At 39.7% G+C, this 26,129-nt stretch overlaps 2 protein-coding genes across 3 annotated transcripts; both read left to right on the top strand.

The window, feature by feature from the left end:
* On the top strand, positions 12,478-13,583 carry LOC109829377 (ATP synthase subunit d, mitochondrial-like). The gene is made up of 2 exons (XM_020396501.1): positions 12,478-12,766; positions 13,428-13,583. Exons 1-2 carry the CDS (start codon positions 12,593-12,595, stop codon positions 13,560-13,562), a joined length of 309 nt encoding a protein of 102 aa, XP_020252090.1. The 5' UTR covers positions 12,478-12,592; the 3' UTR covers positions 13,563-13,583.
* LOC109829378 (putative nuclease HARBI1) lies at positions 18,676-20,576 on the top strand. 2 transcript variants are annotated; one of them, XM_020396503.1, is made up of 3 exons: positions 18,676-18,781; positions 18,879-18,978; positions 19,158-20,576. In XM_020396503.1, exons 2-3 carry the CDS (start codon positions 18,885-18,887, stop codon positions 20,330-20,332), a joined length of 1,269 nt encoding a protein of 422 aa, XP_020252092.1. In that variant the 5' UTR covers positions 18,676-18,781; positions 18,879-18,884; the 3' UTR covers positions 20,333-20,576. The 2 variants fall into 2 exon arrangements, with proteins under 2 accessions (XP_020252092.1, XP_020252093.1); XM_020396504.1 differs by lacking the exons at positions 18,676-18,781; positions 18,879-18,978 and adding an exon at positions 18,785-18,799 and having other exon boundaries at positions 18,979-20,576.

Below are 26,129 nucleotides of genomic sequence, written 5' to 3' on the forward strand. Positions count from 1 at the left end.
GCGATGGTGTGTACGAGGCCAGATTTGTCACAGGCCGTGAGCATGGTATCGAGATACATGCATGACCCCGGGAAGGGTCACTGGGAGGCCGTGAAGTGGATTCTACGGTATGTTCGAGGCACCGTGGATGTTGGTTTAGTATTTCAGAAGGATGAGAAGGATGGGCAGGCTTGTATTGGATATGTGGATTCAGACTATGCTGGAGATCTTGACAAACGCCGGTCTACGTCAGGTTATGCTTTTACATTGGCAGGTGCACCTGTATGTTGGCGTTGCACGCTTCAGTCCACAGTGGCTCTCTCTACTACAGAGGCAGAGTATATGGCAGTTACTGAAGCTATTAAGGAGGCTTTATGGTTGCGTGGATTATTGGAGGACTTGGGGTTTGCTCAGGAGACTATTCGGATATATTGTGATAGTATGTCGGCTATCTATTTGGCGAAGAACCAGGTTTATCATGCGCGCACGAAGCACATCGACGTCAGATTTCACTTTGTTCGGGACGTCTTGGATGATGGAGATGTCATATTGGAGAAGGTCCACACAAATCACAACCCTGCAGATATGTTGACCAAAGTTGTTTCAGGTGTGAAATTTGGTCATTGTTTGAAGCTTTTGAACATCCTTCAGTGCTGAGGCCTTTGGAGGCCATTTGGATGAACTACGTTCGGCTTGATTTCTTGGGCAAGAGGATACGTAGGCAGTCTTTCAAATGCAGCCGGTTTGATCAGTTGATTCAGATGGGGGGAGATCGCGTTTCAGCTCGAGTATTGTTCCTGGACTTGTTGAGGAACTATTGGATGATTTGGTGTCGGCTCAGTTATTGGTGGAAACATTCGCCGAGGTGGAGAATTGAAGAAATTACAGAAACTCAGAAGAATCAGGCAAACCAGGCAGCGGTCGACCGGTCCGGTCGACCGCATTCGTGCACAAAGCTTATTGTGCGACAGAAAGGAGGTCGGTCGACCGGGCCAGTCGGTCGTAGGTGTTTCGGTCGACCGGTGCGGTCGACCGAGGAGCTCTCTGGATTTTTGGGTTTCTGCTGGAAGGTGGTCGGTCGACCGGGCCGGTCGACCGGAATTGATCGCGGTCGACCGTGCCGGTCGACCGACGTTGTTTTGGGCTGGGCTTTCAGGTTTTTGACCCGTTTCGGTTTGAAATCTATATATACCCTAAACCTGATTTGTTAGGTAATCAGTAGGACGATTTTGACCAGCCTCTAAGAGAGATTTGTGGCATCCAATTGTAGGAGAGCTTTGATAGATCAAGTGCTTTGTTTTAGGGTTTGGTTTGAGAGATTTGTAACCCTATTTGTATTCCCTTGATTTCTAGTAGTAAAATCTTCCCCCTCCTTGCCCCGTGGACGTAGGCAACTTGCCGAACCACGTAAATTCTTTGTTCTTGCTGTGATTGTGGTTTGCATATTGTTTGTGGTTTAGTTCGAGTTATTGTTCGTGTTGCCCTAGAAAGCTTCTGCCGCGCACAACAAGGGGGACACGTCACCAGTGTTTTTATACAAAGGTAACCCCTCACCAATGGTCACATCATCGTTATTTTATAAATAAGCACCTGTAGTAGTTCTATCTGTCATCAATGTTTATTGGTGCATGAAAAAAAATAGTTTAATCAGTTTGCTTTCTTGAACACAAATACATATGATAATGATGTATATAGATTGAATATAGCATCCTCATATCCAACAATCAAACTTCAATACACATTCAACCTTCAAACCGCATCTCCATATCCAACAGACACATGTAATATATAAACCACATCTAGCATATCTATCCACAAAGCAATAAAATCACAAACATGTTCTGCACTCAATTAAATATAAAAACAATTTCACAGGTCCACATATGTCGAACATGATTCAAAAGTCCATAAATATGCGTAACAGCATATCTTCGGCTACAAAATATAATACATATAGAAAAACTCACTCCTCGTCGTCGTCTCCATGGAAGCAATGTTTCAAGTGAACTAATTAAGTACCCTTCAATATCACTCCTAACAACACTCCTAACATTACTACAGATAAATTAATTTATGATTATCGGATTTAGGAAATTAGAGCATATAATACCAAGATGTTGAAGTTAAGTGATCACACAATCAAATAAATCTGTGGTTGGATTGGGGTGAAGTTGATGAGGGGGGCGCTTTCCTCCCTGAATATCTAGTTCTGAGTTGGATGACTGAAAAGTCAGCACATATAGAAACTCGTGAGAAGACAAGGACTAGTTCCTTTGTGGTTCATCCGACGATCAAATCAGTTGGTGAGCTTGAGTGAGGAAAGTAAAGAACTGTGAGAGTTCTTGTGTGTGCAGTAATTTGCAGATCTATCTTAGAAGATCAGATTTGTGAACCCTTTGTAAGTTACAATTGTACCTATATATATTTATAGTGATACCAAAGGGTAGAACCGTCATTATGGTCGAGCACGGGATAGTGGTGAAAAAAGTATGGGCTAGCTGCTGAGTCAGTTCCTGCTTTATAGGTGTCGGCTGGTATCTGGAAGTGATCAGAGGCATAGCGGTGCCGACATGGTCTGATGGGTCATGAAGACTACCGGGGCTAGAGGCATAATGGCACCTGCCAAGCATCAAATGTGGCATTGACGTTATCAGTGGAGGGAGTTCGAGTGCGAAGTCCTTTAGCTTAGCCGAGAAGTAACGCCTTTCAAGTCGTCGTTGGGAGGCGTCGAATAGCAGGTCGAGTGGGCTCCGTTGCGAGTCGTCTTTGACAAGAGGGTCGACTAGTACCACCTTTCGAGTCGACATGAAGGAATATCGACTCGATGAGTCAGCTAAGTTGGAATTATTGTCGATCTTAGGCTGCCAATTTAATTGGGGCATTGCATGCAAAGGTACTTCTATCCGTTGCTAACAAAGTATTGCACTTGGTGGTTGAAAACACCATAACACAAGAGTATCTCTAGTCATCCCTCCTTTATAAAGACAGAAAGTTGTATCTAAGTTAGGATGTGAATATAAGAATAAGATTTCTTTAATAAATTCAACATTAGTTATCAAAACTATAATGAGGGCAACTGAGCATTCCTCATCTTCCACTAATCAAAAAGTTAATTTACTCAAAGAAGACACAAAGTACAAGTCATAGAGCTCAGATCGCCAACCAAGTACCAACAAGCAATAGTTACTTTCTCTTATGGACTCCGAAGAATATAACACAACCCATCAAAACTTACCATACTAACAACATATGTATATGTTGGGAATTTAACGCCGAAATCCCTAATGCAACAGAAACACAGTATAGAAAAAAGTACACCAAGATTTACGAGGTTCGGTAACCGCCTACGTCCTCGGGAGCCACACAATAAACTTTTTATTAATCTAACAAGAAATTACAAATCAAGAGCACATCCCTAAACTGGGATTTCTCAAATGAACATTGTAGCTACAGTATTAATACCACAATAAAATCTCTCTTCTCTTTTCTCTCTCTCCCCTTAAACCCTTTCTTAATCTCCCCTCAATGCACTGTTGAGAGCTGGAGATGAGAAACAAAAATCGCTGCTGCGATTTCAAAGCTGGAGAAAAAGAACGCTGCTGCGTTAAAGAGAGATCCGCCGCCAGAGAGAGTTCGGGGAGAAAAGCCACGGCGACAAAACCCTAGGGCCATGGAGGGGGTTTTATAGGCGATCTCAGCGACAGGCTGGCAACAGCCTATCGCCAACCACGCGCCTAACGACAACGTCGGAGTGCAAACGCGGAGGTCAGCATCGCCCAGACGCGGGGGTCGGAGCTTCCCAAAACGCCGAGGGTCGCGTTCGCCTGTTTGAGCTCCATCTCGAACTGAGCTTGGAGTTCGTCGTCACCACCCACGCTCACCTGCGTCATCCTGGAGCTCGTCGGAGCTCCTCCGCCGGTGGAGGTTGGTATCCACCCCAACCTAACAATCTCCCACTTAGAGACCAAACCGACGTCAACAGGCTACCTCATCAAACTCCTCTCCTGTGTGGCTCCGCCCTCATCATCTATGCATGAAGGCCAACTGAAGTTGCACACAACTCCAGTTTCTGAAAGGTCGTTACCTTTGTCAACATATCCGCTGGATTCTTTCTTCCTTGGATATTCTGTTGAGATCCTTTGACAACTTGTCGGGCTTTGTATCTTCTAGAACCATTCTGCTCCTTTTTCACTCGATACACCCACTTGTTATGACGTGCCTTCTTCCCCATGAGAAACTCAGCTAGTCCCCATGACTGGTTGGAGATCAGAGATTTTATCTCTTCTTTCGTAGCAAACTCCCACTTGCTCGCATCTCCACTCTGACAAGCTTCATCAAAGCTTTCAGACTCTCCTCCATTTGTCAGCAACATGTAATTCATGTATCTGCTGTTAGGCACAGAAGGACGAGTAGTTCTCCTCAATATCGGAGCTGGTGCGTCGGGCTCCTGCGCACCATTCTGTCCAACAGTCTCTTCTGGCTGAGGACCTTCTACATTGGGTTCTTCCGAGAGGTTATCTGGGACATCATCTGCATCTACAGACGTTGACTCGCTCTCTGAGTCACCATCATCTGTCTTGTGCATGTCCTTGTACATCACCTTCTCGTTGAATGTCACATCTCTGCATCTGATCACCTTCTTGTTTTCGTTGTCCTAAATGCGGTAGCCGAACTCGTCTTCACCATACCCGATGAATGTGCATTTCTTAGACTTAGGATCAGGCTCATTCCTGCCTTGATCACTTATATGCACATAAGCTACACAACCGAAAACTTTGAGATGTGAGAGGGTTACCTCCTTTCCGCATCATACCTTCTCTGGTATTCTGTGCTCCAATGGAACCGATGGACCTCGGTTGATCAAGTAAGCTGCTGTGTTGACTGCTTCTGCCCAGAACTGCTTCGGTAGACCTGACTGTATACGGATGCTTCTGGCTCTCTCTGTCAACGTTCTATTCATGCGCTCAGCCACACCATTGTGCTGAGGCATGTCGGGCACGGTCCTCTCCATTCTGATACCGTGTTCATAGCAGAACTTCTTGAATCTGGTGTCTTCATACTCACCACCATTGTCTGTTCTGAGTTTCTTTACCCTCAAACCGGTCTCATTCTCGACCATGGCTTTCCATCTTCTGAAAGCCTCAAACACTTCTGACTTTTTCTTCAGAAAGTAGACCCATACTTTTCGAAAGTGATCATCAATAAAAGTCACGAAGTAGTGTTTCCCACCAATCGACATGGTGGTTGTTGGTCCCCAAACATCTGAGTGAACAAGCTCTAGCTTCTGCTTCCTGGGGGGTCTGCTACTGGTTGTTGGTCCCCAAACATCTGAGTGAACAAGCTCTAGCTTCTGCTTCCTGGGGGGTCTGCTACTTGTCTGAAAGCTAACTCTCTTCTGCTTTCCAAGTAGGCATTCTTCACACATATCAATCTCTACTGATTGTTAACCTGGGAGTTTTCTCTTTGTGTGCATAACCTTCATCCTCTTTTCACTCATATGACCGGGTCTCTGATGCCACAGCTTTGAAATCTCATTGCCTGTTGCAACTGAGATCGAACAACATGCACCTGCTGTCATATACAGGGTACCAGTCTTCCTGCCTCTGGCAATCGTCATTGCGCCCTTCGAAATCCTCTAGTCATCTCCATGGAAAGTCATCGTGTAGCCTTCACTAGCCAGCTGGCTTACTGAGATTAAGTTCCTCTTCAGGTCGGGAATATACCTGACATCCTTCAGCTCCCATACTGACCCATTCAGCTTAATCTTCACCACACCTTTGCCAATAATGACACATGCTTGATCGTCACCAAGATATACATTTTCAAGGTTTCCGGGGATATACTTCTCGAGGAATTCTTTCTAAGAAGTAGCATGGAATGATGCTCCCGAGTCCAACACCCAAGACTCCTCCTTGCTCTCCAAAGAGCATATCAATGCATCATCTCCTCCTGAGGTGGAGGCAACATTCACATCTGCATTTGCCTCCTTCTCCTCCCGTGCACTCCTGCGCTGATTCTTGTAGTGCCCGGTTTTCCCACACTTCCAACACTCGATAGCCTTCGAGCTGCTGGGATTCCTGGATCTGGACCTCCTGCCCTCTGATCCATTTCTTCTGGTTGAATTTCCACCTCTTGACTCTGTATGCAATACTGAAGAGGTTGTAGCTTCACCCGACTCTGTCCGTCGGATCTCCTCACTGAGAACCAGATCACGAACGTCGTCAAACTTCAACTTGTTGCTTCCCGACGAGCTACTCACAGCTGTGACTGTAGCATTCCAACTCTCTGGTAGGGAAGACAAAAGGATCAACGCTCGAATTTCCTCATCAAACTCAATATCAACTGAACTCAATTGGGTCGTGAATGTATTGAGTTCATTGAGATGATGTGCTACCGATGCACCTTCCGCCATTCGCAGATTGAACAACCACCTCATCAAATGGACTTTATTTGATGCTGATGGCTTCTCATACATATTTGAGAGTGCTGCCATAAGACCCGTCGTGGTCTTCTCATTCGCTATGTTGAACGCAACATTGCGAGTTAATGCCAATCTGATAACTCCGAGGGTTTTTCTGTCCAGAAGATTCCAATCTTCTTCCTTCATACCCTCCGGCTTCTTCGAGAGAGGTTGATACAGATTTTTCTGATACAGATAATCCTCTATCTGTATTTTCCAGAATCCGAAATCTGATCCATCAAACTTCTCAAGTCTCACTTTCCCTTCATCTGCGGCCATGGCTCCCACTTGAATCTGACTTCCTCTAGATCGTTTCACGCTCTGATACCAGTTGTTGGGAATTTAACGCCGAAATCCCTAATGCAACAGAAACACAGTATAAAAAAAGTACACCAAGATTTACGAGGTTCGGCAACTGCCTACGTCCTCGGGAGCCACACAATAAATTTCTTATTAATCTAACAAGAAATTACAAATCAAGAGCAAATCCCTAAACTGTGATTTCTCAAATGAACACTGTAGCTACAGTGTTAATACCCACAATAAAATCTCTCTTCTCTTTTCTCTCTCCCCTTAAACCCTTTCTTAATCTCCCCTCAATGCACTGTTGAGAGCTGGAGATGAGAAACAAAAATCGCTGCTGCGATTTCAAAGCTGGAGAAAAAGAACGCTGCTGCGTTAAAGAGAGATCCGCCGCCAGAGAGAGTTCGGGGAGAAAAGCCATGGCGACAAAACCCTAGGGCCATGGAGGGGGTTTTATAGGCGATCTCAGCGACAGGCTGGCAACAGCCAATCGCCAACCACGCGCCTAACGCCAACGTCGGAGTGCAAACGCGGAGGTCGGCATCGCCCAGACGCGGGGGTCGGAGCTTCCCAAAACGCCGAGGGTCGCGTTCGCCTGTTCGAGCTCCATCTCGAACTGAGCCTGGAGTTCGTCGTCGCCACCCACGCTCACCTGCGTCATCCTGGAGCTCGTCGGAGCTCCTCCGCCGACGGAGGTTGGTATCCACCCCAACCTAACAGTATATAGCTAGATGTATGGATTCCTATATTATTGCTTGGAGATTCAAAATTAGGGTAGCTAGGGTAGGGGTAATACTCATTGCATAATTATCAAATTCCAACATATTTAATTAAATAAAAATATAAAAATTAGCCAATAAAAAGATTAGTTTACCTCTTGCAAGGGGAGGATGACAAGTTGGAGGAGGAGCAACGAGGAGGGGAGGGAAGTGGGGGAGAAGCAGTGAGCAGAGGAAGGGAGTGGCTGGACATTGCGACGAGGATTTCAGAAAAAGACTCTAGATCTCAAATTACAGTGAGAAACACATCAGAACCATAGGATTCCGAGCCTCACCACGTTGCTGCTATCAAACAACGAGATGATCACCAACAAGAAAATTATTATTTTTTGAAATCTAGAAATTGATGATGCGCTTACATCTTGAAGAGCTTGTTGGGAGCACTGCCAGAGACCTTAGTGACGCGGAGGAGGACGAACTCTGTCCTGAGATCCTTGAGCATACTCAGGAGGTCAGCCTTCGATTTCTCCTTGACATCCAGCTTGAAGAGATAAGCAGATGAAAGAAAGAATTCATTTGATAGCGGTTTTAGAGCTAAGGTTTGGGCTTTATTTTTATAGACTAGCGATGGCAAATATTAGCGACGGGCAAAAGCCCATCGATGATTATACTTGCTACAGACTACTTGCGGCAGTTTATAACGGTGAGCTAAGGTTTTGAGCAAATATTAGTTTTTTTAACTAGCGCATCCTAGCAGATTATATTATTTTTTGACATTCTTGCTCCTCTACCTGCAATGAATGTTCCTTTGACATTGTAAAAGGAAAAGGCTCAGTTATATAGTTCTTAAATATCATTGCTGATGTTGATCAAGTTACGGAGTTTAATCCTCTGGAATCAGTCCCTAATGTATCTCTCATATATAATCTCCTGACCCTTGGGGTGTCTTACATAACACCTCTGAGCTTTAACCATTTCTCATTTGTCCCTCTTCATGTAATTTATAAATAACTAAAATATTTTTGAGAGAAAAAAAAATCTCAAACTTTATTACTTGTTATTTACAAGTAACTTAATCCCAACCCTAAAATTTGGATTTTCTTCTCTAAAATTTTTAGTTAATTACAATTTAGATGTGCGAGGTCTAGTGAAAAACGTTTAAGATAAACAAAGTTTAGAGGTGTCATGTGCCAATACCTCTGAAGTTTAGGGGGGTTTTGTGAAGGTAACCCTTCTTTTTAGTCCTTTTCTTTTTCTTTTGCTTGATAGAGAAGTGCTCCATTAGAATAATGGACTAGTTATTTGGTTCTTAGTAAGGCAGTACGTAGAGAAGATTTGTAGCTATAGACAATAAGAGGTGTTCGTTCTTAAGGAAGTTCATTTTCCTGAGATACTAAAGTTCTCTAGCTCATCGATAAACTAAGTAAACGTTGTGTTTAATCTTTCTAATTTCATGTAACAGACTTCTTCTTAAACGGAAAAGTATCAATTGCATATGAGTCTATAATATTAAATATGTAACAAACAGACGTTAGCTCTTGAAATATTAGGTTTTTGGGATTCGTATATAAACCTAAGAGTTGATATTTTTTTAGTGTACATTTAATATCATGAACCCGTCACCACTAAATAGTTTCTTATAAACATGTAGATGAGATTTTTTAGTGTACATTTAATATCATGAACCCGTCACCACTAAATAGTTTCTTATAAACATGTAGATGAGATTGACAGGTAGCTAATTTTCTGCTATTTACAGTATTAATCAAAAAAAATTTACTAATCTTTGAAAGCACTATTCTACTTACGTGGTCATGCTTGAGCTGTAAAATTTGGTCAATTAGTGGCTCAACACTTACCATCTGCATTCATCCGATCACCCGACATTTGCCAGATGGCAAATGATTATCAATTTGTTAAACTCCCAAAAAGTAGTTGGTGGAAACGAGTAAATAAAGCCAAAAGTTTGGTAGAAAAGCGGGGACACGTATGAAGCTAGAAATGCATGGGATCAACTCCCCCACGCATGCGCATTTTTTTCACTTGACGCTTTTTTGTGGTACAAATGATCTTATGGTAAATTTGTGGCTTAAGTAAATATAAATATTTACTGTGGCTTATTCTACTATAAGTCGGATAAATTGTGCGTGAAGAGGGTGGGGGGGGGTGAGAGTTCGACTTGCAAGATTTCGAACGAATATAAATATGAATATCCCTTGTTTTGATTCGATTTCGCCACTCTAAGTTTGTCACAAATCAAAATTTAACTAACAAGTAGGGTCTATTTTGCGAAGTCAACCGTGCTTACGAGTTACGACATGAACTTCCTTTTTTTTCTTAAAAATAAATAAAAAAAAACGCGGTGTTACACCCCGAATCAGACCTTCATGGGTGCGGGTCCCACCGTGTGAGCCAATCAGCACGATTACAGCGCAGGTCTCATGGGTTTCCAATGGGAGGTCTTCGCCGGGAGAGAGGACTGATGGGCACGTGCCGGCTGTCCGCGAGTGAGCTGCCGGTTAACCGGTAAAAGGTCGGTGCGGACGGTGATGGAGTATCTCCAACAATTTCAAGTAGGTGCCACGTATGCATCCGTGATTTTATTTCTTGTAGTTTTTAAATTTTAAAAAGTCATGTCGGGCCCGGAGTACTGTAGCGAATGAGAGGGGAAGGTGTAGTTGGAGGTGTGACTTGGGGTGTGCCCCTAACATTTCTATTGTTATTTCTTAGCAAAAGCTTCTTATAATATGTGGCCATAGCAATGATACTGAATTGCGAAAATGACACAGAGTGGGCAACGCATTCTATTTTGGGACAGGCCAGCCCAAGGATTGTCTTCTATTAAATAAAGAGAAGTTATTATTAAATAAAGCAAAAGATGCCCATAATGTGATACCTAATTTTACTAAATATAAATTATAAAGAGAAAGAATTGTAATTATGTATATATATATAAAGCTCATTTTGGTAAATGATATGATAACTCATAAGCAATATCTTTTTGTTATGGGTAAAACATTATATATTGCCACTTAGCAGTTGCTCTATATTAGAGTTACATCAAGAGAAAGAATTGCTAAATGATATAACAACTCATAAGCAATATCCTTTGTTATCAGTAGAACTATCTGTTTTATATATTGCCACTTGACAATTGCTCCATATTAGAGTTATATTCTAGCTGACTAATGATTGATTAAAATAAATTAATTCCCCTTATTGCAATCGATCTATGTAAATAAGACTAGCTTCAAAATGAAAATCAAGCCTCAAGCCCAGTCTACTGTAAAGATGTCAAAATGTAATATGACAGAGGTCTCGTCGAAAAGTATCATACAATTAGAGCATCTAAAAAAAGGTACTTAATCAAGATCAGGAAAATCTCTCAAAAAGTTACAAAGAATAAAACATGTGGAGAAGAATTGGAAAAAGCAGATTTTTGGTCATAAGTCGACTCATGCACAGGCATAAGTCGACTTATGGTAAGTCGACTTATGTTGGTGCATGAGTCGACTTACGTTCTGTTCTGGATTGTTGGTTTTCGCTCTGCCAAGTCGACTTATCAGGTCTGATAAGTCGACTTACGATCTGTTCTCCAGTTGTTGTTTTTCGCTCTGCCAAGTCGACTTATGCAGACTGTTAAGTCGACTTATGACGGGTTTTTTGGAAAGTTAGAGTTCCTATTTGCAGTCTGTTTGGGTTTCTGTTTTGGTATAAATACCAATACGATTTGAGGGTTTTGTAGGAGAAAATCTGGGGATTTTGGAGCACAGAAAAGAGAGATCTTTCTGAGCTATTTGTTAGGGTTATTGGTTGAGAGTTTGAGAGATTTGTTGGTGAGATTAGTTGGTTCGTTTGAGCGATTTGTAATCTCAATTTGTACTCTCCTTCTCTATTAGTGAAAACCCACCCCCCTTCTTGCCCCGTGGACGTAGGCAATTGCCGAACCACGTAAAACTTTGGTGTTTGTGTTTTGTTTGGTCTTTCTCTCGGCGTTTGTTGGTTTGGTTTCTCAAAGCATCATAGTTGGTTGTTTGTTTGGCTTCCGCGCCGTGCACAACAGTTTGTTCATGTCCAGAATTCAATTTCCTGAACGGAAGAGGCTCGGCAGTAGTTTTTTTTTTTCTCGGGGGTGGCTCGCAATAAGTTATTTCTCACTTTTTGTGTGGATTTCATTCATGTCTTTCCTCTAATCCTTTACCGTATACATTGTTTGTTAGGGCGGAAGATTGTCTGTATCTGATGTTTGAAAATGCTGCTATGCTAACAAAAAAACATATTATTTACTTGAAATCTCATTCTAAGTTACTGTCAACTTTCTTTATATGCAACTGATATTTGAAGAAGAAAAAGCAGAATATTTCCATTTTCTCCGGAAGCATTTTCTTCTGTAAATCCCATCAAACACATGAATGAAGATAATAGGAAATAAGAAGAGGCTAGTGAAAAAGAACTTCATTTTTTTGAGGGGTTGGGTCGGAGGGTTGAGTAACTGATAGCTCACATAAGGTGCCCATACCGAAAATGGAGCGGGCAAGTGTTCTGGTATACATTTCAAATTTCGTGATTTTATTGAAATTTTAATTGGAAAAATACTTTGATTACACTAATATTTTAACTGTTGTACTCAAATTATACCTATTATACTGGTATTTTAATTATTTATGCTGTTATAATATTGTTTTTATTTTATTTTTTTAAGCGAAATGGAATTTATATTAATGAAAACCAATAGAAGCTACATCAGCAATAATACCCGTGTAAAGGCCCAGACTGTGACCACATGATACCCTTGAGAATCAAATAAATTATTTATGCTGTTATATTTTTTTTAACCTAGACTGTGATCACGTGATCTACTATTTGTGATTAGACTAATATTCTGCTTACACTGATTTAAAATGTTGTACAATAAAAGGGGCAATGCTTAAATTTCTGGGCCTGTGCATTCTTAAACAGCCCATGTAAAGGCCCACCTACACCTTCCATATTATATCCCCAGCCTGTTACCCTAGCTCGAGCCCCCATTTCTCTCCTCACGATAAAAGTTTCCAAAATAAACAAATAAATCGAATCAATCCTTTCATCGATCGATCGATCGATCTCGAGAGAAAGAGAGAGAGAGAGAAAGATGAGCGGGAGCGGGAAGAAGGCGGTGGAGACGGCGGCGAAGGCGGCGAGGTCGATGATCGACTGGGACGGCATGGCCAAGGTCCTCATCACCGACGAGGCTCGCAAGGAGTACGCCAACCTCCGGCGAGCCTTCGATGAGGTCAACAACGAACTCCAGACTAAGTTCAGCCAGGTGAAAACCCTCAGCTGATCGGATCTAGGGTTTTGCAAGCTTTCGATTTGTTGAAATTTTGAGGGATCGGAGATAGAAAATTTACTACCATTTTCTATCTTAAGCCGTTCCGTGAGCAATTGTTCAGCTGTCATTAGGAAATGGAGTGCTATTTCAAGTTATGTCTTTCTACACTGTTAATCGGCCAAAGCCAGTTTGCATCTTGTAGAAATTTTGTTCTAATGGCACGGGGTGGATACCAAGTATTATCTTAATTGGTTTGAATCTGATTTTTCATCATTTTATGATTCATTTTATTTGTTTTTTCATGTTAGATGTATTGCTTTCCTCTTCTCTTCAATACCCAAAGGTGGTCTAGATTGAAATATACACCCGAGCCAGTGGCAGAGCCAGGAATTTGTAGTAGGGGTGTCACAATATGTGTAAAAGTCCACATTTTCCTCACATCAGTATAATCAAAACTACAATGAGATACAAAAGAAAAATAATATTTCTTTAGATTGTGACAAAACTACAATATTGCTTGTATAAAAGTATTATTTCTATCAAAAAAAGATGAAAACCCTTTAGGCGCCGTTGATTTTTCTTGTTTCGTGGGTGTTTATCTTATGCTAATATTTTGCACTTAGACTAATGACATGAGTGTTCATTAATCATGTAGGAACCTCAACCTATTGACTGGGAATATTACAGGAAAGGAATTGGCTCCCGTTTGGTGGATATGTATAAAGAAGCTTTTGATAGTATGTTTCGTCCTTCTTATCTCTCGTTTGATTTCTGTTATGTTTTTCTTTGAGCACTTTTCTTCAATTTTTTTGGATTTTACGATGACATTGTGTTATGAAATTTTTCCTATCATTAAAATAGAATATATTCTTGTAATGCAGTAACAAATATGCAGCCATGTCTGCTGTTGCAAATTTGTATTAACAGTTGAACAGTGGAACATAAATTTAGGAGGGTTTTTTCCATTAACTAATATTGCAATGTGTATCTCATATATTTATTGGTTTTAGTGGTTTTCGCTTTTAGAGGCTTAGAAAATAAAGTTTGGTACATGTTTACCGCATAAATATGAGATTATTTAACTTTCCACGTGGCTAAATAATTTAGTGCCACTAGTCTAGCAGAATAATGTAGCTTGTGCAGCTGAGCTCATCCATTTCAATACTGAATATTAATGTGCATTGCATCAGACTTAGAAGTCAAATCTTTGACCCGTGAAACATCAGACATCAGAATGACTAGTTAAGGTGGTGTTTAATCTCCAATTTTGAGATATTATGTCAGTTCTCAAATTTCAAGATGCGGATAATTAACTAAAAGGTATTCCCTTCTGAATTTCTATTGAGGCATGACAATAAACATTATCCCGTCTCAGACTCTTAGAACCAAATAGTAGAAAAAGGTTATTCCCTTTCTCTAGCATCAGTTTTGGGAAAACTTCGCCGAGGTGGAGAATTGTGGAGAAGAATTGGAAAAAGCAGATTTTTGGTCATAAGTCGACTCATGCACAGGCATAAGTCGACTTATGGTAAGTCGACTTATGTTGGTGCATGAGTCGACTTACGTTCTGTTCTGGATTGTTGGTTTTCGCTCTGCCAAGTCGACTTATCAGGTCTGATAAGTCGACTTATGATCTCTTCTCCAGTTGCTGTTTTTCGCTCTGCCAAGTCGACTTATGCAGACTGATAAGTCGACTTATGACGGGTTTTTTGGAAAGTTAGAGTTCTGTTCTCCAGTTGTTGTTTTTCGCTCTGCCAAGTCGACTTATGCAGACTGTTAAGTCGACTTATGACGGGTTTTTTGGAAAGTTAGAGTTCCTATTTGCAGTCTGTTTGGGTTTCTGTTTTGGTATAAATACCAATACGATTTGAGGGTTTTGTAGGAGCAAATCTGGGGATTTTGGAGCACAGAAAAGAGAGATCTTTCTGAGCTATTTGTTAGGGTTATTGGTTGAGAGTTTGAGAGATTTGTTGGTGAGATTAGTTGGTTCGTTTGAGCGATTTGTAATCTCAATTTGTACTCTCCTTCTCTATTAGTGAAAACCCACCCCCCTTCTTGCCCCGTGGACGTAGGCAATTGCCGAACCACGTAAACTTTGGTGTTTGTGTTTTGTTTGGTCTTTCTCTCGGCGTTTGTTGGTTTGGTTTCTCAAAGCATCATAGTTGGTTGTTTGTTTGGCTTCCGCGCCGTGCACAACAAAACAATCTTATTATTCCAATAAAATTCACATTTAAACTACAAGTACAAACGTGAAAAATAATTATAATGTCCTTTTATATAAAATTTTTTAGCATACGTTGAGTCAGTATCTAAGCCTAAAATGTACATATCTGAACTTCCAACCCCTCATAAAATGTAAGATAAGTTCATTTCTTTTCCCCATCTTCTCTTCATGAATCTTGTTGTGCCATAAAAATAAGTAAGTATTAATCAACAATTAACTGGCTGACACACATCTCAAGCAGACTACACCCCAACTCGGTCCAGACAAGCCCAGACAAATGTCCCTTCTTGTGAGGAGTTGTCCCTTCTCTCCAAGTAGAGACGAAAGGCGGTCATTCTCGAACCCCTCGCCGGCAGCCAGTCACCATCACATTAAATGCATAGTTACAGTCATTATTACATCCCGCCCGAAAGTCCTAATAACTCATTAGACCACGACATCACCTAGGACCCTCTGTCACCGTCGCATTAATCACAAGGATGACTCATGCCACCCACAGTCGACACATGTAAAATAACTATCGACTAAGCTGTTTGTTTGGACTCGGTCAAAATTATAAAATTGCCCATATAGACCTTGTAGGATCTGAAATAGATACACTAGAACACTAGAAGAGGGGTGAATAGTGTTCTTTTAAAATATATGCAAAGTAGATTATAAATTGCAAAGAAAAATGACAATATCAGAAATTCACAATCACAAACACAAAGGTTTATACTGGTTCCACCAACCCGGTGTACATCCAGTCCCCAAGCAAATCCCGCTTGAGATTTCCACTATGATTTTGAAACCTTACAAAATCAAAAGCAAACCTGACCAATTTGCAAGACCATGCAAATTGCAACACCAATTGACAAGACCATGCCAATTGCCACCCAATCTCTAAACCAAGAGATCAACCCTCTCAAACCCGAGAGAAATCCTTTTTGAAGCAAGAACACAATTGATCCTATAAGCCTTGAATGTGTAGTGAAGTGCTGCAGTGGCTTAGGATTCTTTTAACTCTCTGAATATTGCCTATACAATCTCTAAGAATGATTGAAACCAAGGCAATATCAGAAACTCTCTTTTTCTAAACACTTAGCATGAAAATCTGGAAAATTAGAGAGTGAATATGCACAAAATGTTTGATCTTGCAAGTGTAAAACTTGGTTGTTGTTTTCTGATGTTTAAACCTATTTATAGCCTCTGAAATGACATAATTTTAAACCCAATTAACGTCCACAAAACGGCTATAAACAGTCACTTATTTAAAACCTGAAATCTGGAAAAACTGCATTTGTCCCTCTTCATGTAATTTATAAATAACTAAAATATTTTTGAGAGAAAAAAAATCTCAAACTTTATTACTTGTTATTTACAAGTAACTTAATCCCAACCCTAAAATTTGGATTTTCTTCTCTAAAATTTTTAGTTAATTACAATTTAGATGTGCGAGGTCTAGTGAAAAACGTTTAAGATAAACAAAGTTTAGAGGTGTCATGTGCCAATACCTCTGAAGTTTAGGGGGGTTTTGTGAAGGTAACCCTTCTTTTTAGTCCTTTTCTTTTTCTTTTGCTTGATAGAGAAGTGCTCCATTAGAATAATGGACTAGTTAATTATTTGGTTCTTAGTAAGGCAGTACGTAGAGAAGATTTGTAGCTATAGACAATAAGAGGTGTTCTTAAGGAAGTTCGTTTTCCTGAGATACTAAAGTTCTCCAGCTCATCGATAAACTAAGTAAACGTTGTGTTTAATCTCTCTAATTTCATGTAACAGACTTATTCTTAAACGGAAAAGTATCAATTGCATATGGGTCTATAATATTAAATATGTAACAAACAGACGTTAGCTCTTGAAATATTAGATTTTTGGGATTCGTATATAAACCTAAGAGTTGATATTTTTTAGTGTACATTTAATATCATGAACCCGTCACCACTAAATAGTTTCTTATAAACATGTAGATGAGATTGACAGGTAGCTAATTTTCTGCTATTTACAGTATTAATCAAAAAAAAATTACTAATCTTTGAAAGCACTATCCTACTTACGTGGTCATGCTTGAGCTGTAAAATTTGGTCAATTAGAGCACCTCCAACCGGGCTGCATTTCTCCAAAATGCAGCCCGGTGACACTCCAACCGAGCTCCAAATTTTGGAGCTCGGCTGCAAACCCAACCCCCCAGCTGCATATTTGGAGTTTTTTCTCCAAATATGCAGCCTCCTCCATTTTACTATTCCCCCCAAAAAAGACAATATTAACCCTCAAATCTTCTTAACAACATTTTATTATTCCCACTGTATCCTATTATTTTTTTTACTTACTTAAAATCTGTATATATATATATTAATATATTAAATATTTTTTAATAAAAATAATATCATTGGAAATGTCTCGTCATTCGTATATAAACCTAAGAGTTGATATTTTTTTAGTGTACATTTAATATCATGAACCCGTCACCACTAAATAGTTTCTTATAAACATGTAGATGAGATTGACAGGTAGCTAATTTTCTGCTATTTACAGTATTAATCAAAAAAAATTTACTAATCTTTGAAAGCACTATTCTACTTACGTGGTCATGCTTGAGCTGTAAAATTTGGTCAATTAGTGGCTCAACACTTACCATCTGCATTCATCCGATCACCCGACATTTGCCAGATGGCAAATGATTATCAATTTGTTAAACTCCCAAAAAGTAGTTGGTGGAAACGAGTAAATAAAGCCAAAAGTTTGGTAGAAAAGCGGGGACACGTATGAAGCTAGAAATGCATGGGATCAACTCCCCCACGCATGCGCATTTTTTTCACTTGACGCTTTTTTGTGGTACAAATGATCTTATGGTAAATTTGTGGCTTAAGTAAATATAAATATTTACTGTGGCTTATTCTACTATAAGTCGGATAAATTGTGCGTGAAGAGGGTGGGGGGGGGTGAGAGTTCGACTTGCAAGATTTCGAACGAATATAAATATGAATATCCCTTGTTTTGATTCGATTTCGCCACTCTAAGTTTGTCACAAATCAAAATTTAACTAACAAGTAGGGTCTATTTTGAAAAGCCAACCGTGCTTACGAGTTACGACATAAACTTTCTTTTTTCTTAAAAATAAATAAAAAAAACGCGGTGTTACACCCCGAATCAGACCTTCATGGGTGCGGGTCCCACCGTGTGAGCCAATCAGCACGATCACAGCGCAGGTCTCATGGGTTTCCAATGGGAGGTCTTCGCCGGGAGAGAGGACTGATGGGCACGTGCCGGCTGTCCGCGAGTGAGCTGCCGGTTAACCGGTAAAAGGTCGGTGCGGACGGTGATGGAGTATCTCCAACAATTTCAAGTAGGTGCCACGTATGCATCCGTGATTTTATTTCTTGTAGTTGTTATTTCTTAGCAATGGTACTGAGAGCAAGTCCAGCAAGCTCCCAGTTAGGAGTCCTAGTCATCAAGCTCTCAAGAGCTCTCAAACATTTTGGTATAAAAAATTATAAAAATAGGCCTTGGGAGCATCTCCTTATTTTATGGAGCTCCAACAAGCTCCTAGTTAGGAGCTCCAACAATATCAAAAAAACCCCTCTTCTATTTTGATATTTTACCCATTACTTTTAATTATATTTAAACCTCTTGTATTTTATTTCTAACCGTTGGATACGGTCTTCGAGGGAGCGCACACGGTCTTCGAGGTAACCCGCGGCTTTCGAGGGTACGCACACGGTCTTCGAGGTAACGCACACGGTCTTCGAGTTAACTCGCGGTCTTCGAGGGAACGCACACGGTCTTCGAGGTAGCTCGCGGTCTTCGAGGTTGGGCACGAACTTCGAGTTATCGCAAACTTTGACCGTCAACCGACTGATTCCTATAAAATTCGATGCCTTCTCACCTCAACCCATCGTCTCCCAGAACAAAATGTCTAGCTCATCTAGCTCAAGCGATGATGAAACGATGAAGACGTTCTTTTTTATGGGAGCTGCTGTCGTCGAGGAAGAAGAACAAGGGAAAGGTTATCGCAAACTTTGACCGTCAACCGACTGATTCCTATAAAATTCGATGCCTTCTCACCTCAACCCATCGTCTCCCAGAACAAAATGTCTAGCTCATCTAGCTCTAGCGATGGTGAAATGATGAAGACGTTCTTTCTTATGGGAGCTGCTGCCGTCGAGGAAGAAGTACAAGGGAAAGGTTCAACTTCAGTTCAACACAAAAGACGTACCGTGCTCCATCGATACCGACTGGAAGGCCACAATCGGTTGTTCCAAGATTATTTTGCTGACACACCAACATATCCTCTTCATTATTTTCGTCGAAGATTCAGAATGTCGCGTTCGTTATTCCTTCGAATCCACGACGCTGTCGTCGAACATGACAAGTACTTCGTCCAAAAGAGGAATGGTGCTGGACAGTTAGGACTATCTAGCCTTCAAAAGATTACTGCAGCTATGCGGATGCTCGCATATGGAGCATCCGCTGACGCCGTTGACGACTACGTTCGGATCGGTAAAAGTACGTCGCTTAAGAGCGTGAAGAGGTTCGTGCGATCGATTATCAACATCTTTGGGGAGGAATACCTTCGTTCACCGACTAATGAAGACGTTGCACGCCTGCTCGAGGAGGGTTCACAACGAGGTTTTCCTGGTATGCTTGGGAGCATTGACTGCATGCACTGGGTATGGAAGAACTGTCCAACCGCCTGGCAAGGTATGTATACTGGGCATTTTCATGAACCTACAATTATTTTGGAGGCCGTAGCTAGCAAAGATCTTTGGATATGGCATGCCTTCTTTGGACTGCCGGGGTCTCACAATGACCTCAATGTGCTACATCGTTCACCGGTTTTCGCACAACTTGCGGAGGGAAGAGCTTCACCGTGCAACTATACTGTTAATGGCCACGAGTACAATATGGGATACTATCTCGCCGACGGGATTTACCCAGAGTGGTCCACATTAGTGAAGACTATTCCAGCACCGCGAGGAAACAAGCATAAATACTTTGCTCAACAACAAGAGAGCGCAAGAAAAGATGTTGAGCGAGCTTTTGGCGTGTTGCAAGCTCGATTTGCGATTGTTCGTGGACCAGGACGTTTCTGGCAACCTAGTGTGCTGAAAGACATCATGACAGCTTGCATCATAATGCATAACATGATCGTTGAAGATGAACGAGATTGTCAATTGGACAACAACTTCGACTTTAATGATTCGATACCAGTCGTTGAACCTTCTCATGTGCAGACGGTGCCTCTAACTGAGTTCATCCAAAATCATCATCGGATCAGGAACACGCAAACACACAAATCACTAAAGAATGATTTGATCGAGCATCTGTGGCAGCTCAAGGGATCCATCGACGAGGATTAAGTTTCTTTATGTCTAATGTAATTTCAGCAAAGAAGTTCGAGTTGTTGTACTACGCCAATTTTCTTTTCAATGAAGTAGTTGTTTTCATTAAATGCCAAAATTTTCAACTTCAAGTAGAATCATAAATCTAATACAAGATAATTAGGAAGAACTAATTAGGATGCGATGCGAGTACAATCATAAATCTAATACAAGATAATATATGATAATTAGGAAGAACCCTTAGACATCCACCTCTCCAATATCTCTGCCTGACGCATTTCAAAGTATTGTCGTTGAACTGAATTGAGTGTTGAGAGATCCATCTTCATGATATCGTCATCTTGTTTCTTCTGTTTTAGATCCATTTTTTGATTGGTGGTTTGCTTCATCCACGCGAAAGCCTCTCCCATGATGGACGTAGCGGACTCAGAGTTTTCCACATTTTGTTTCCTCTTGAGCATTGCTGCTTTCCTCCCTTCAGGCCTTAATAACACATCATCCGAGTCAGTGTTCAACTCGATGGGGGTCGCTGGCATGGAATTGTTTGGTGAGGAATCAGAGTTTGTGATTCTTCTCGGCTGTGATCGAATCTTATTGTAAGATTCCATTTGTTGGATCCACTTTTGATGATGACGCAACTCAACCCAGCAATGATCAAACACGAATGGCTTACCATAAAGAGATTGGTATAATTCTTTTACTTCTGCAGTCTACACAAGAGTTAAATTTAGAATAATCAAACATAATTAAACATATTGAATCTGAGCAAAAATAATCAAACATAATTAAATATTTACCTGGTCAATAATTCCCGTACCAGATCTTTGTCTTCCTTCAATCTGAGCAACGCACCCACAAAATTTGTTGACGGACAATTGAATCGTTGACCAACGATGCATCATTTGGTTTGGCGTGCGGCTCGTTGGATCGGTGGAGTATAGGATAAAATAGTCGTTAGCTCGGTGCTAAAACTTATCTTTGTGTTGCCCCGTACCTTGGATGGCGTCTTGGCTCGTGTTCAGCCAAGAAGACACAAGAAGCTTATCCTCGTGGACAGTCCAATTTTCGGACCGCGTGTAAGCCTTCTTCTTCTTTGTGGTCGGTGTTTCTTGGGATGACACTTGTTGTGTTGCCGATTGCGAGAACTCGATGGGGTGACCTTCTTCTACGACGTCTGTATAGAACGGTGGGTATAAGGTCGATCCTTCACCGTTAAAGAGTTGCGAATAAAAGTTTTGGGAGAGATCCATGATATTTGTAATTTGATAGGAAAATATAGAATTTTTTTGAGAGAGTTGTGTGGAATGATTTGTGTAGTGAATTGAGAATTTATAGAATTTTTTTACTGTTCAACGGCTAATTTTTAACACACATTTCGAAACTGGGTTCTGGGTTCAAATATAGGGTTTTTTTTTGTAAAAAATATTTTTTTTAATACTTAGGAGCTCCGTGGCACGAGCTCCCTAGCTCCATGCCATGCCAGCCCAAAGCGGCTCCTTGGGAGCTTGCTGGAGGGTTTGCACGAGCTCCAGTCGCCACATAGACCTTGAGAGCGGGCGGTGGGAGCTTGCTGCCATTGCTCTTAAGACCACTGACGGCAACTTGGACTCTACGTCACTTCTGACTTGATTCTTGTTAATCACATATCCGAAATCTTTTTGCACGCCAAAAAAACAGCATTTTCATTCAATATAATCAAGGATAAGTATATACAGACAAATTTTTTAATGGCATTCCGTCATATTCAAAATTATTCACGTTTTACTGTTGGTCACTGAAAATAGAGATAATTTTAAAATAAACCCTCCAAAACATGTTACTAAAAAGTGACTCTTACCTTACATCAAATAGGTCCATACGATCTCCGTTAAAACAAAAAAACTCTTACCTTAAATTTAACTAGGATTAAATTTAAATGTCCTACTCTCCTAAGTTACCCTCTCTTGTCTTTTATCCTCCTCCTTATATGTTTCTCCTCTTCTCTATCTCTAAAGTAGGAATAGTCGATAAGGGAAGTTCATTGACAATAATCGGTTTCAACCAACAATAGCCTAGCAAGACCATCAAGCGATGGTCCGCTTTCAATTGATTGAGCCAATGGGTGATAGGAATGAAGAAGGAGGGAGTATAATGGAAAAATGGGAGATTTTTTAACGGTCTTTTTTAAGGTTAAAATATCATCTCAACTACAAATACCTTTTGGTGCGATCGACTTGAAAGATTTTGTGACTTTTCTGAAAACAACATCTTTTGGGACCTACCTCAAATTGTCCATGTTAAATCAAAAACAATATAAGCAATTAGTAAAGGTTAATAGTATACATCTTAGCAATGTAATGCACATGAATCGAATAATTTTAATAATTAGTTAAGGCTATGTTTGGGAACTAATATTTGGATTTGGAATGTTGATTTAAAATCAAAGGATTTTAAATTTAGGATTTGAAATCAATGATTTGATAGAACCTTTTGTTTGGATGTCTTTACAAAATGCAAGGATTTGAAATCAAACATTTGAAATATAGTGTTTGGATACACTTTATTATACATGAACTTGGATTTCAGAATTTGTGTTTTAAAAAAATTTATGCTTTCTTTTAACTCCTCAATCTTTATGCGGACATTAAGGTTTATGTTGAGTTAAAAGTTAGGATAAATTTCACAAAACCCCTTGAGAAGTTTGACAAAATATCTTCAAATTTTCTAGTAGCTTATTTATTAATAAATTTCCAACAATGATATCCACTATATGAATCAATGTTATCTTCAAACCATCACCATTATTATATTCAAACCATCACCATTTAATTTCATAACAAAAGGAAAACAATGCTACCATCACCTGGATCTCAGAATATCAATTCCAATATATGTACGTCACGGGAAAACAAAAACATCTAACACAAATATGTATCCATATTTAAAAAACTCCATTTTCTTTTCAATAACAAATAACATGAAACTACTCTTACTCCTCACTGACACCTGAAGAAAAATCTAGATATTACATAATGGCATTGGCTACACTAGCAATCCTAGGCCACAAATCAGCATACATCTTTCCAATTGGTCCAGTAATTGCAGATCCTGAAGAAGCAGAAAACATCAATTGATATACATTAGATAAAGAAGCAAAAATAAAAATAGATCAAGTTCCCTACTGCTTTGATTGACAAAAGTACATAATAACTAAAAGAGACAATGTCTTGAGTTGTGCTAAGAGATATAAAACAACTCTTTCAGTTGTTGTCCGCAATATATTCTTCCAAGTACTTCTAAGCTCCATCCCAGATACACCACCTTGTCATCCAACTAAAAACTACTCCTTAAGAATAAAGAAAATAAAATCTCTTTTTTCATCATTTGGCTGTGCTTCAGTCTTTTTTCGGAGGACATCTAGTTCTTCAAGAACCTAGATCAGAAACATGAAGTCGAGTAATGTATTGCATATGGAGTTGGTTTTTTAGACTCTTAATGGGAGAAGACGTAATGTAATTGTGGAAAAAATTTTACCAGAATGTAAAATCGGAGAAACACAACATAAAAAAGGACTGAAACGCTTGTATATTAGCTACATTTTTCTTACCATCTCATAGTCAAGTACAAGCATTTCATAGGGCAAAGACCCTGCAGGTGCAGAAATGGTGGAAACAAAACCTGCGAAGTATGATAAGAGTGAAAATCCGAAGTATAAAAAAAGAGCACATATGTAAGATTGGATGCGACTTACCTGCTTGGCTAAAGCAATAGCCATTACCTTCTAGTTCCTTCCTTGAAAGCGTATAGTATATAACAGGAAAAGGTAAATCCTTCTGACTACCAAAGGAGAATTGCTTTTCTAAAAAAAAGAACCATAGATTTTTAAATAATAACATAATAAATGGCAACACTATATTAAATAAATATCAAGTCTCATATGCACTTGAGGGAAATGCTAACGAAAATGCAAAAGTTTAGAAACTAGAGCATTTTAGGATTAGTATATTTTGCATTATGACGCATTTAGACTATCTAATGACACCTCGGGGAACAAAGTGTTGAACAGAACTATTGGGGAGGTAATATTTTCTATCATGACAAAGTTTCAGAGTGATACATGTATTTTATACTTTACAATGAAGAACTCAGAATCCATAATGACTTTTGAGATCACTAACATTGTACAATTAACTGCAAACAATATTTACTCATGAACTGATGAAAACTACTTCAGTGCCTAATGACTCACCTTGTTTAGAAGTTTGACTGGGAACATGAGAATTCAAATCAACTTCTCACACTTTCTCTTCATTTTGCATGTTAGAAGCGCATCGATTGTTTCCATTTCATCTGACACGCAGCTGGAATATTATACATACACCTATGAGCAAATCTATCTGTACAAACAATATATTCATAAAACTTATCTCACAAACCTAAGAGCTAAAAAACTGGTATTGGATTACCACAACGATTTCTTAGACTTGATAGTATGCTGGAATTTGACATGTAAAGTGCAGCATCCAGGCCAGGAACATGGAGAAGAATGACTTTCTGTATAATCGGTTTGTTCTACCAAAATGTCAGATATTCTATGTTTGAGTTCTGAGTAAGTACAGTCAGTCCTAGTTTCCCACAGATAATACATAAAATTTTCATAAGCTTATAACAGAAGGCACAACCTCATAAAACCCACTCTCAGATCCAAAGAAGTAGTAGCTTATTTAAATACGGTAGTTTTCCCCTTTTAATACTAAAAATTTATCTGCAAAGTAATATTAATTGAAATCCAATCACAATAATCTTGAGATATCATTATGAGTGTCGTGAAAATGAGAGGAATACCTTTATCCAACACAAATCAAAGATGGCATTGTTATGCGCTGTCCAATCGCAAATCCTAGCTTCAGCTGAATTGACAAAAAAACGCATTTATTTGAAATCATAGCATTAAAATTAGTACACAAAAACCATGGTGTGCTACTAATTGTAGCCTTAAAGTTCAACCAAATTTCCTATCATCAATAAAATCTTTTACTTACCAGAAAAAAGATCAAACACAGAGAGAAGAAGGCCAAAGTGGTGATTAGTTTTTTGAGTATTATCTAAACATTGTCAGTTTATATACCAACTCATTGACACATCACATCACAAAATGGCATGAAATCGCAAAAGGGGGAAAAACTAATATCCAAGCAATATTTGGATGGATGGGTCTTTGTCAGTTTATATACTAATCCATTGTCAGTTTCGAGTAAATACATACATTTGGGCCACTTTGAGAACCATATTTAGACTACAAATTAAATTTGTCAATAGAGTGTACATTATCGAGTCACATTAAGTTCAGATACTTGCAAAACTAATTACAAAGCTCTATTGTCAAAATGCATTAGAAAAGATGCATGATACAATATTGCTACCAACATTATTTGGTGCAAAGATGACCATGAGGAATATGATTGCATTCATTTAAGCTAGATAAGGATATTTTTTTTGGGAGATAAATGTTCACATAAACCTGAATGCCCTGTTTGGATGGAGGGTAGAGAGGGGGAGGGGAAGAGAAATGAGGCTTTCACCTTGTTTGGGAGTTTTTTTAAGGAGGGTAGAGAGGAGGAAGGAAGGGGAAAGGAGGGTAAAATTGCTTGGTTTTCTTTCCCCCCCGATTTGGGCGGTAGAGGAGGGTAAAGGAGGGTAAAGGGGTGTAATGACATTCTTACCCCTATCAAAACAAATAAAAGGGCTGATGTGTTATTAGTATAAAGTCATTTATGTAAATTTACATATATTTACTTCCTTTCACCTTCATTCACCTTACTCAACTCCCAAACAA

Source organism: Asparagus officinalis, chromosome 2 (genome assembly GCF_001876935.1).
Source record: "Asparagus officinalis chromosome 2, Aspof.V1, whole genome shotgun sequence".
Classification (NCBI taxonomy): Eukaryota; Viridiplantae; Streptophyta; class Magnoliopsida; order Asparagales; family Asparagaceae; genus Asparagus; species Asparagus officinalis.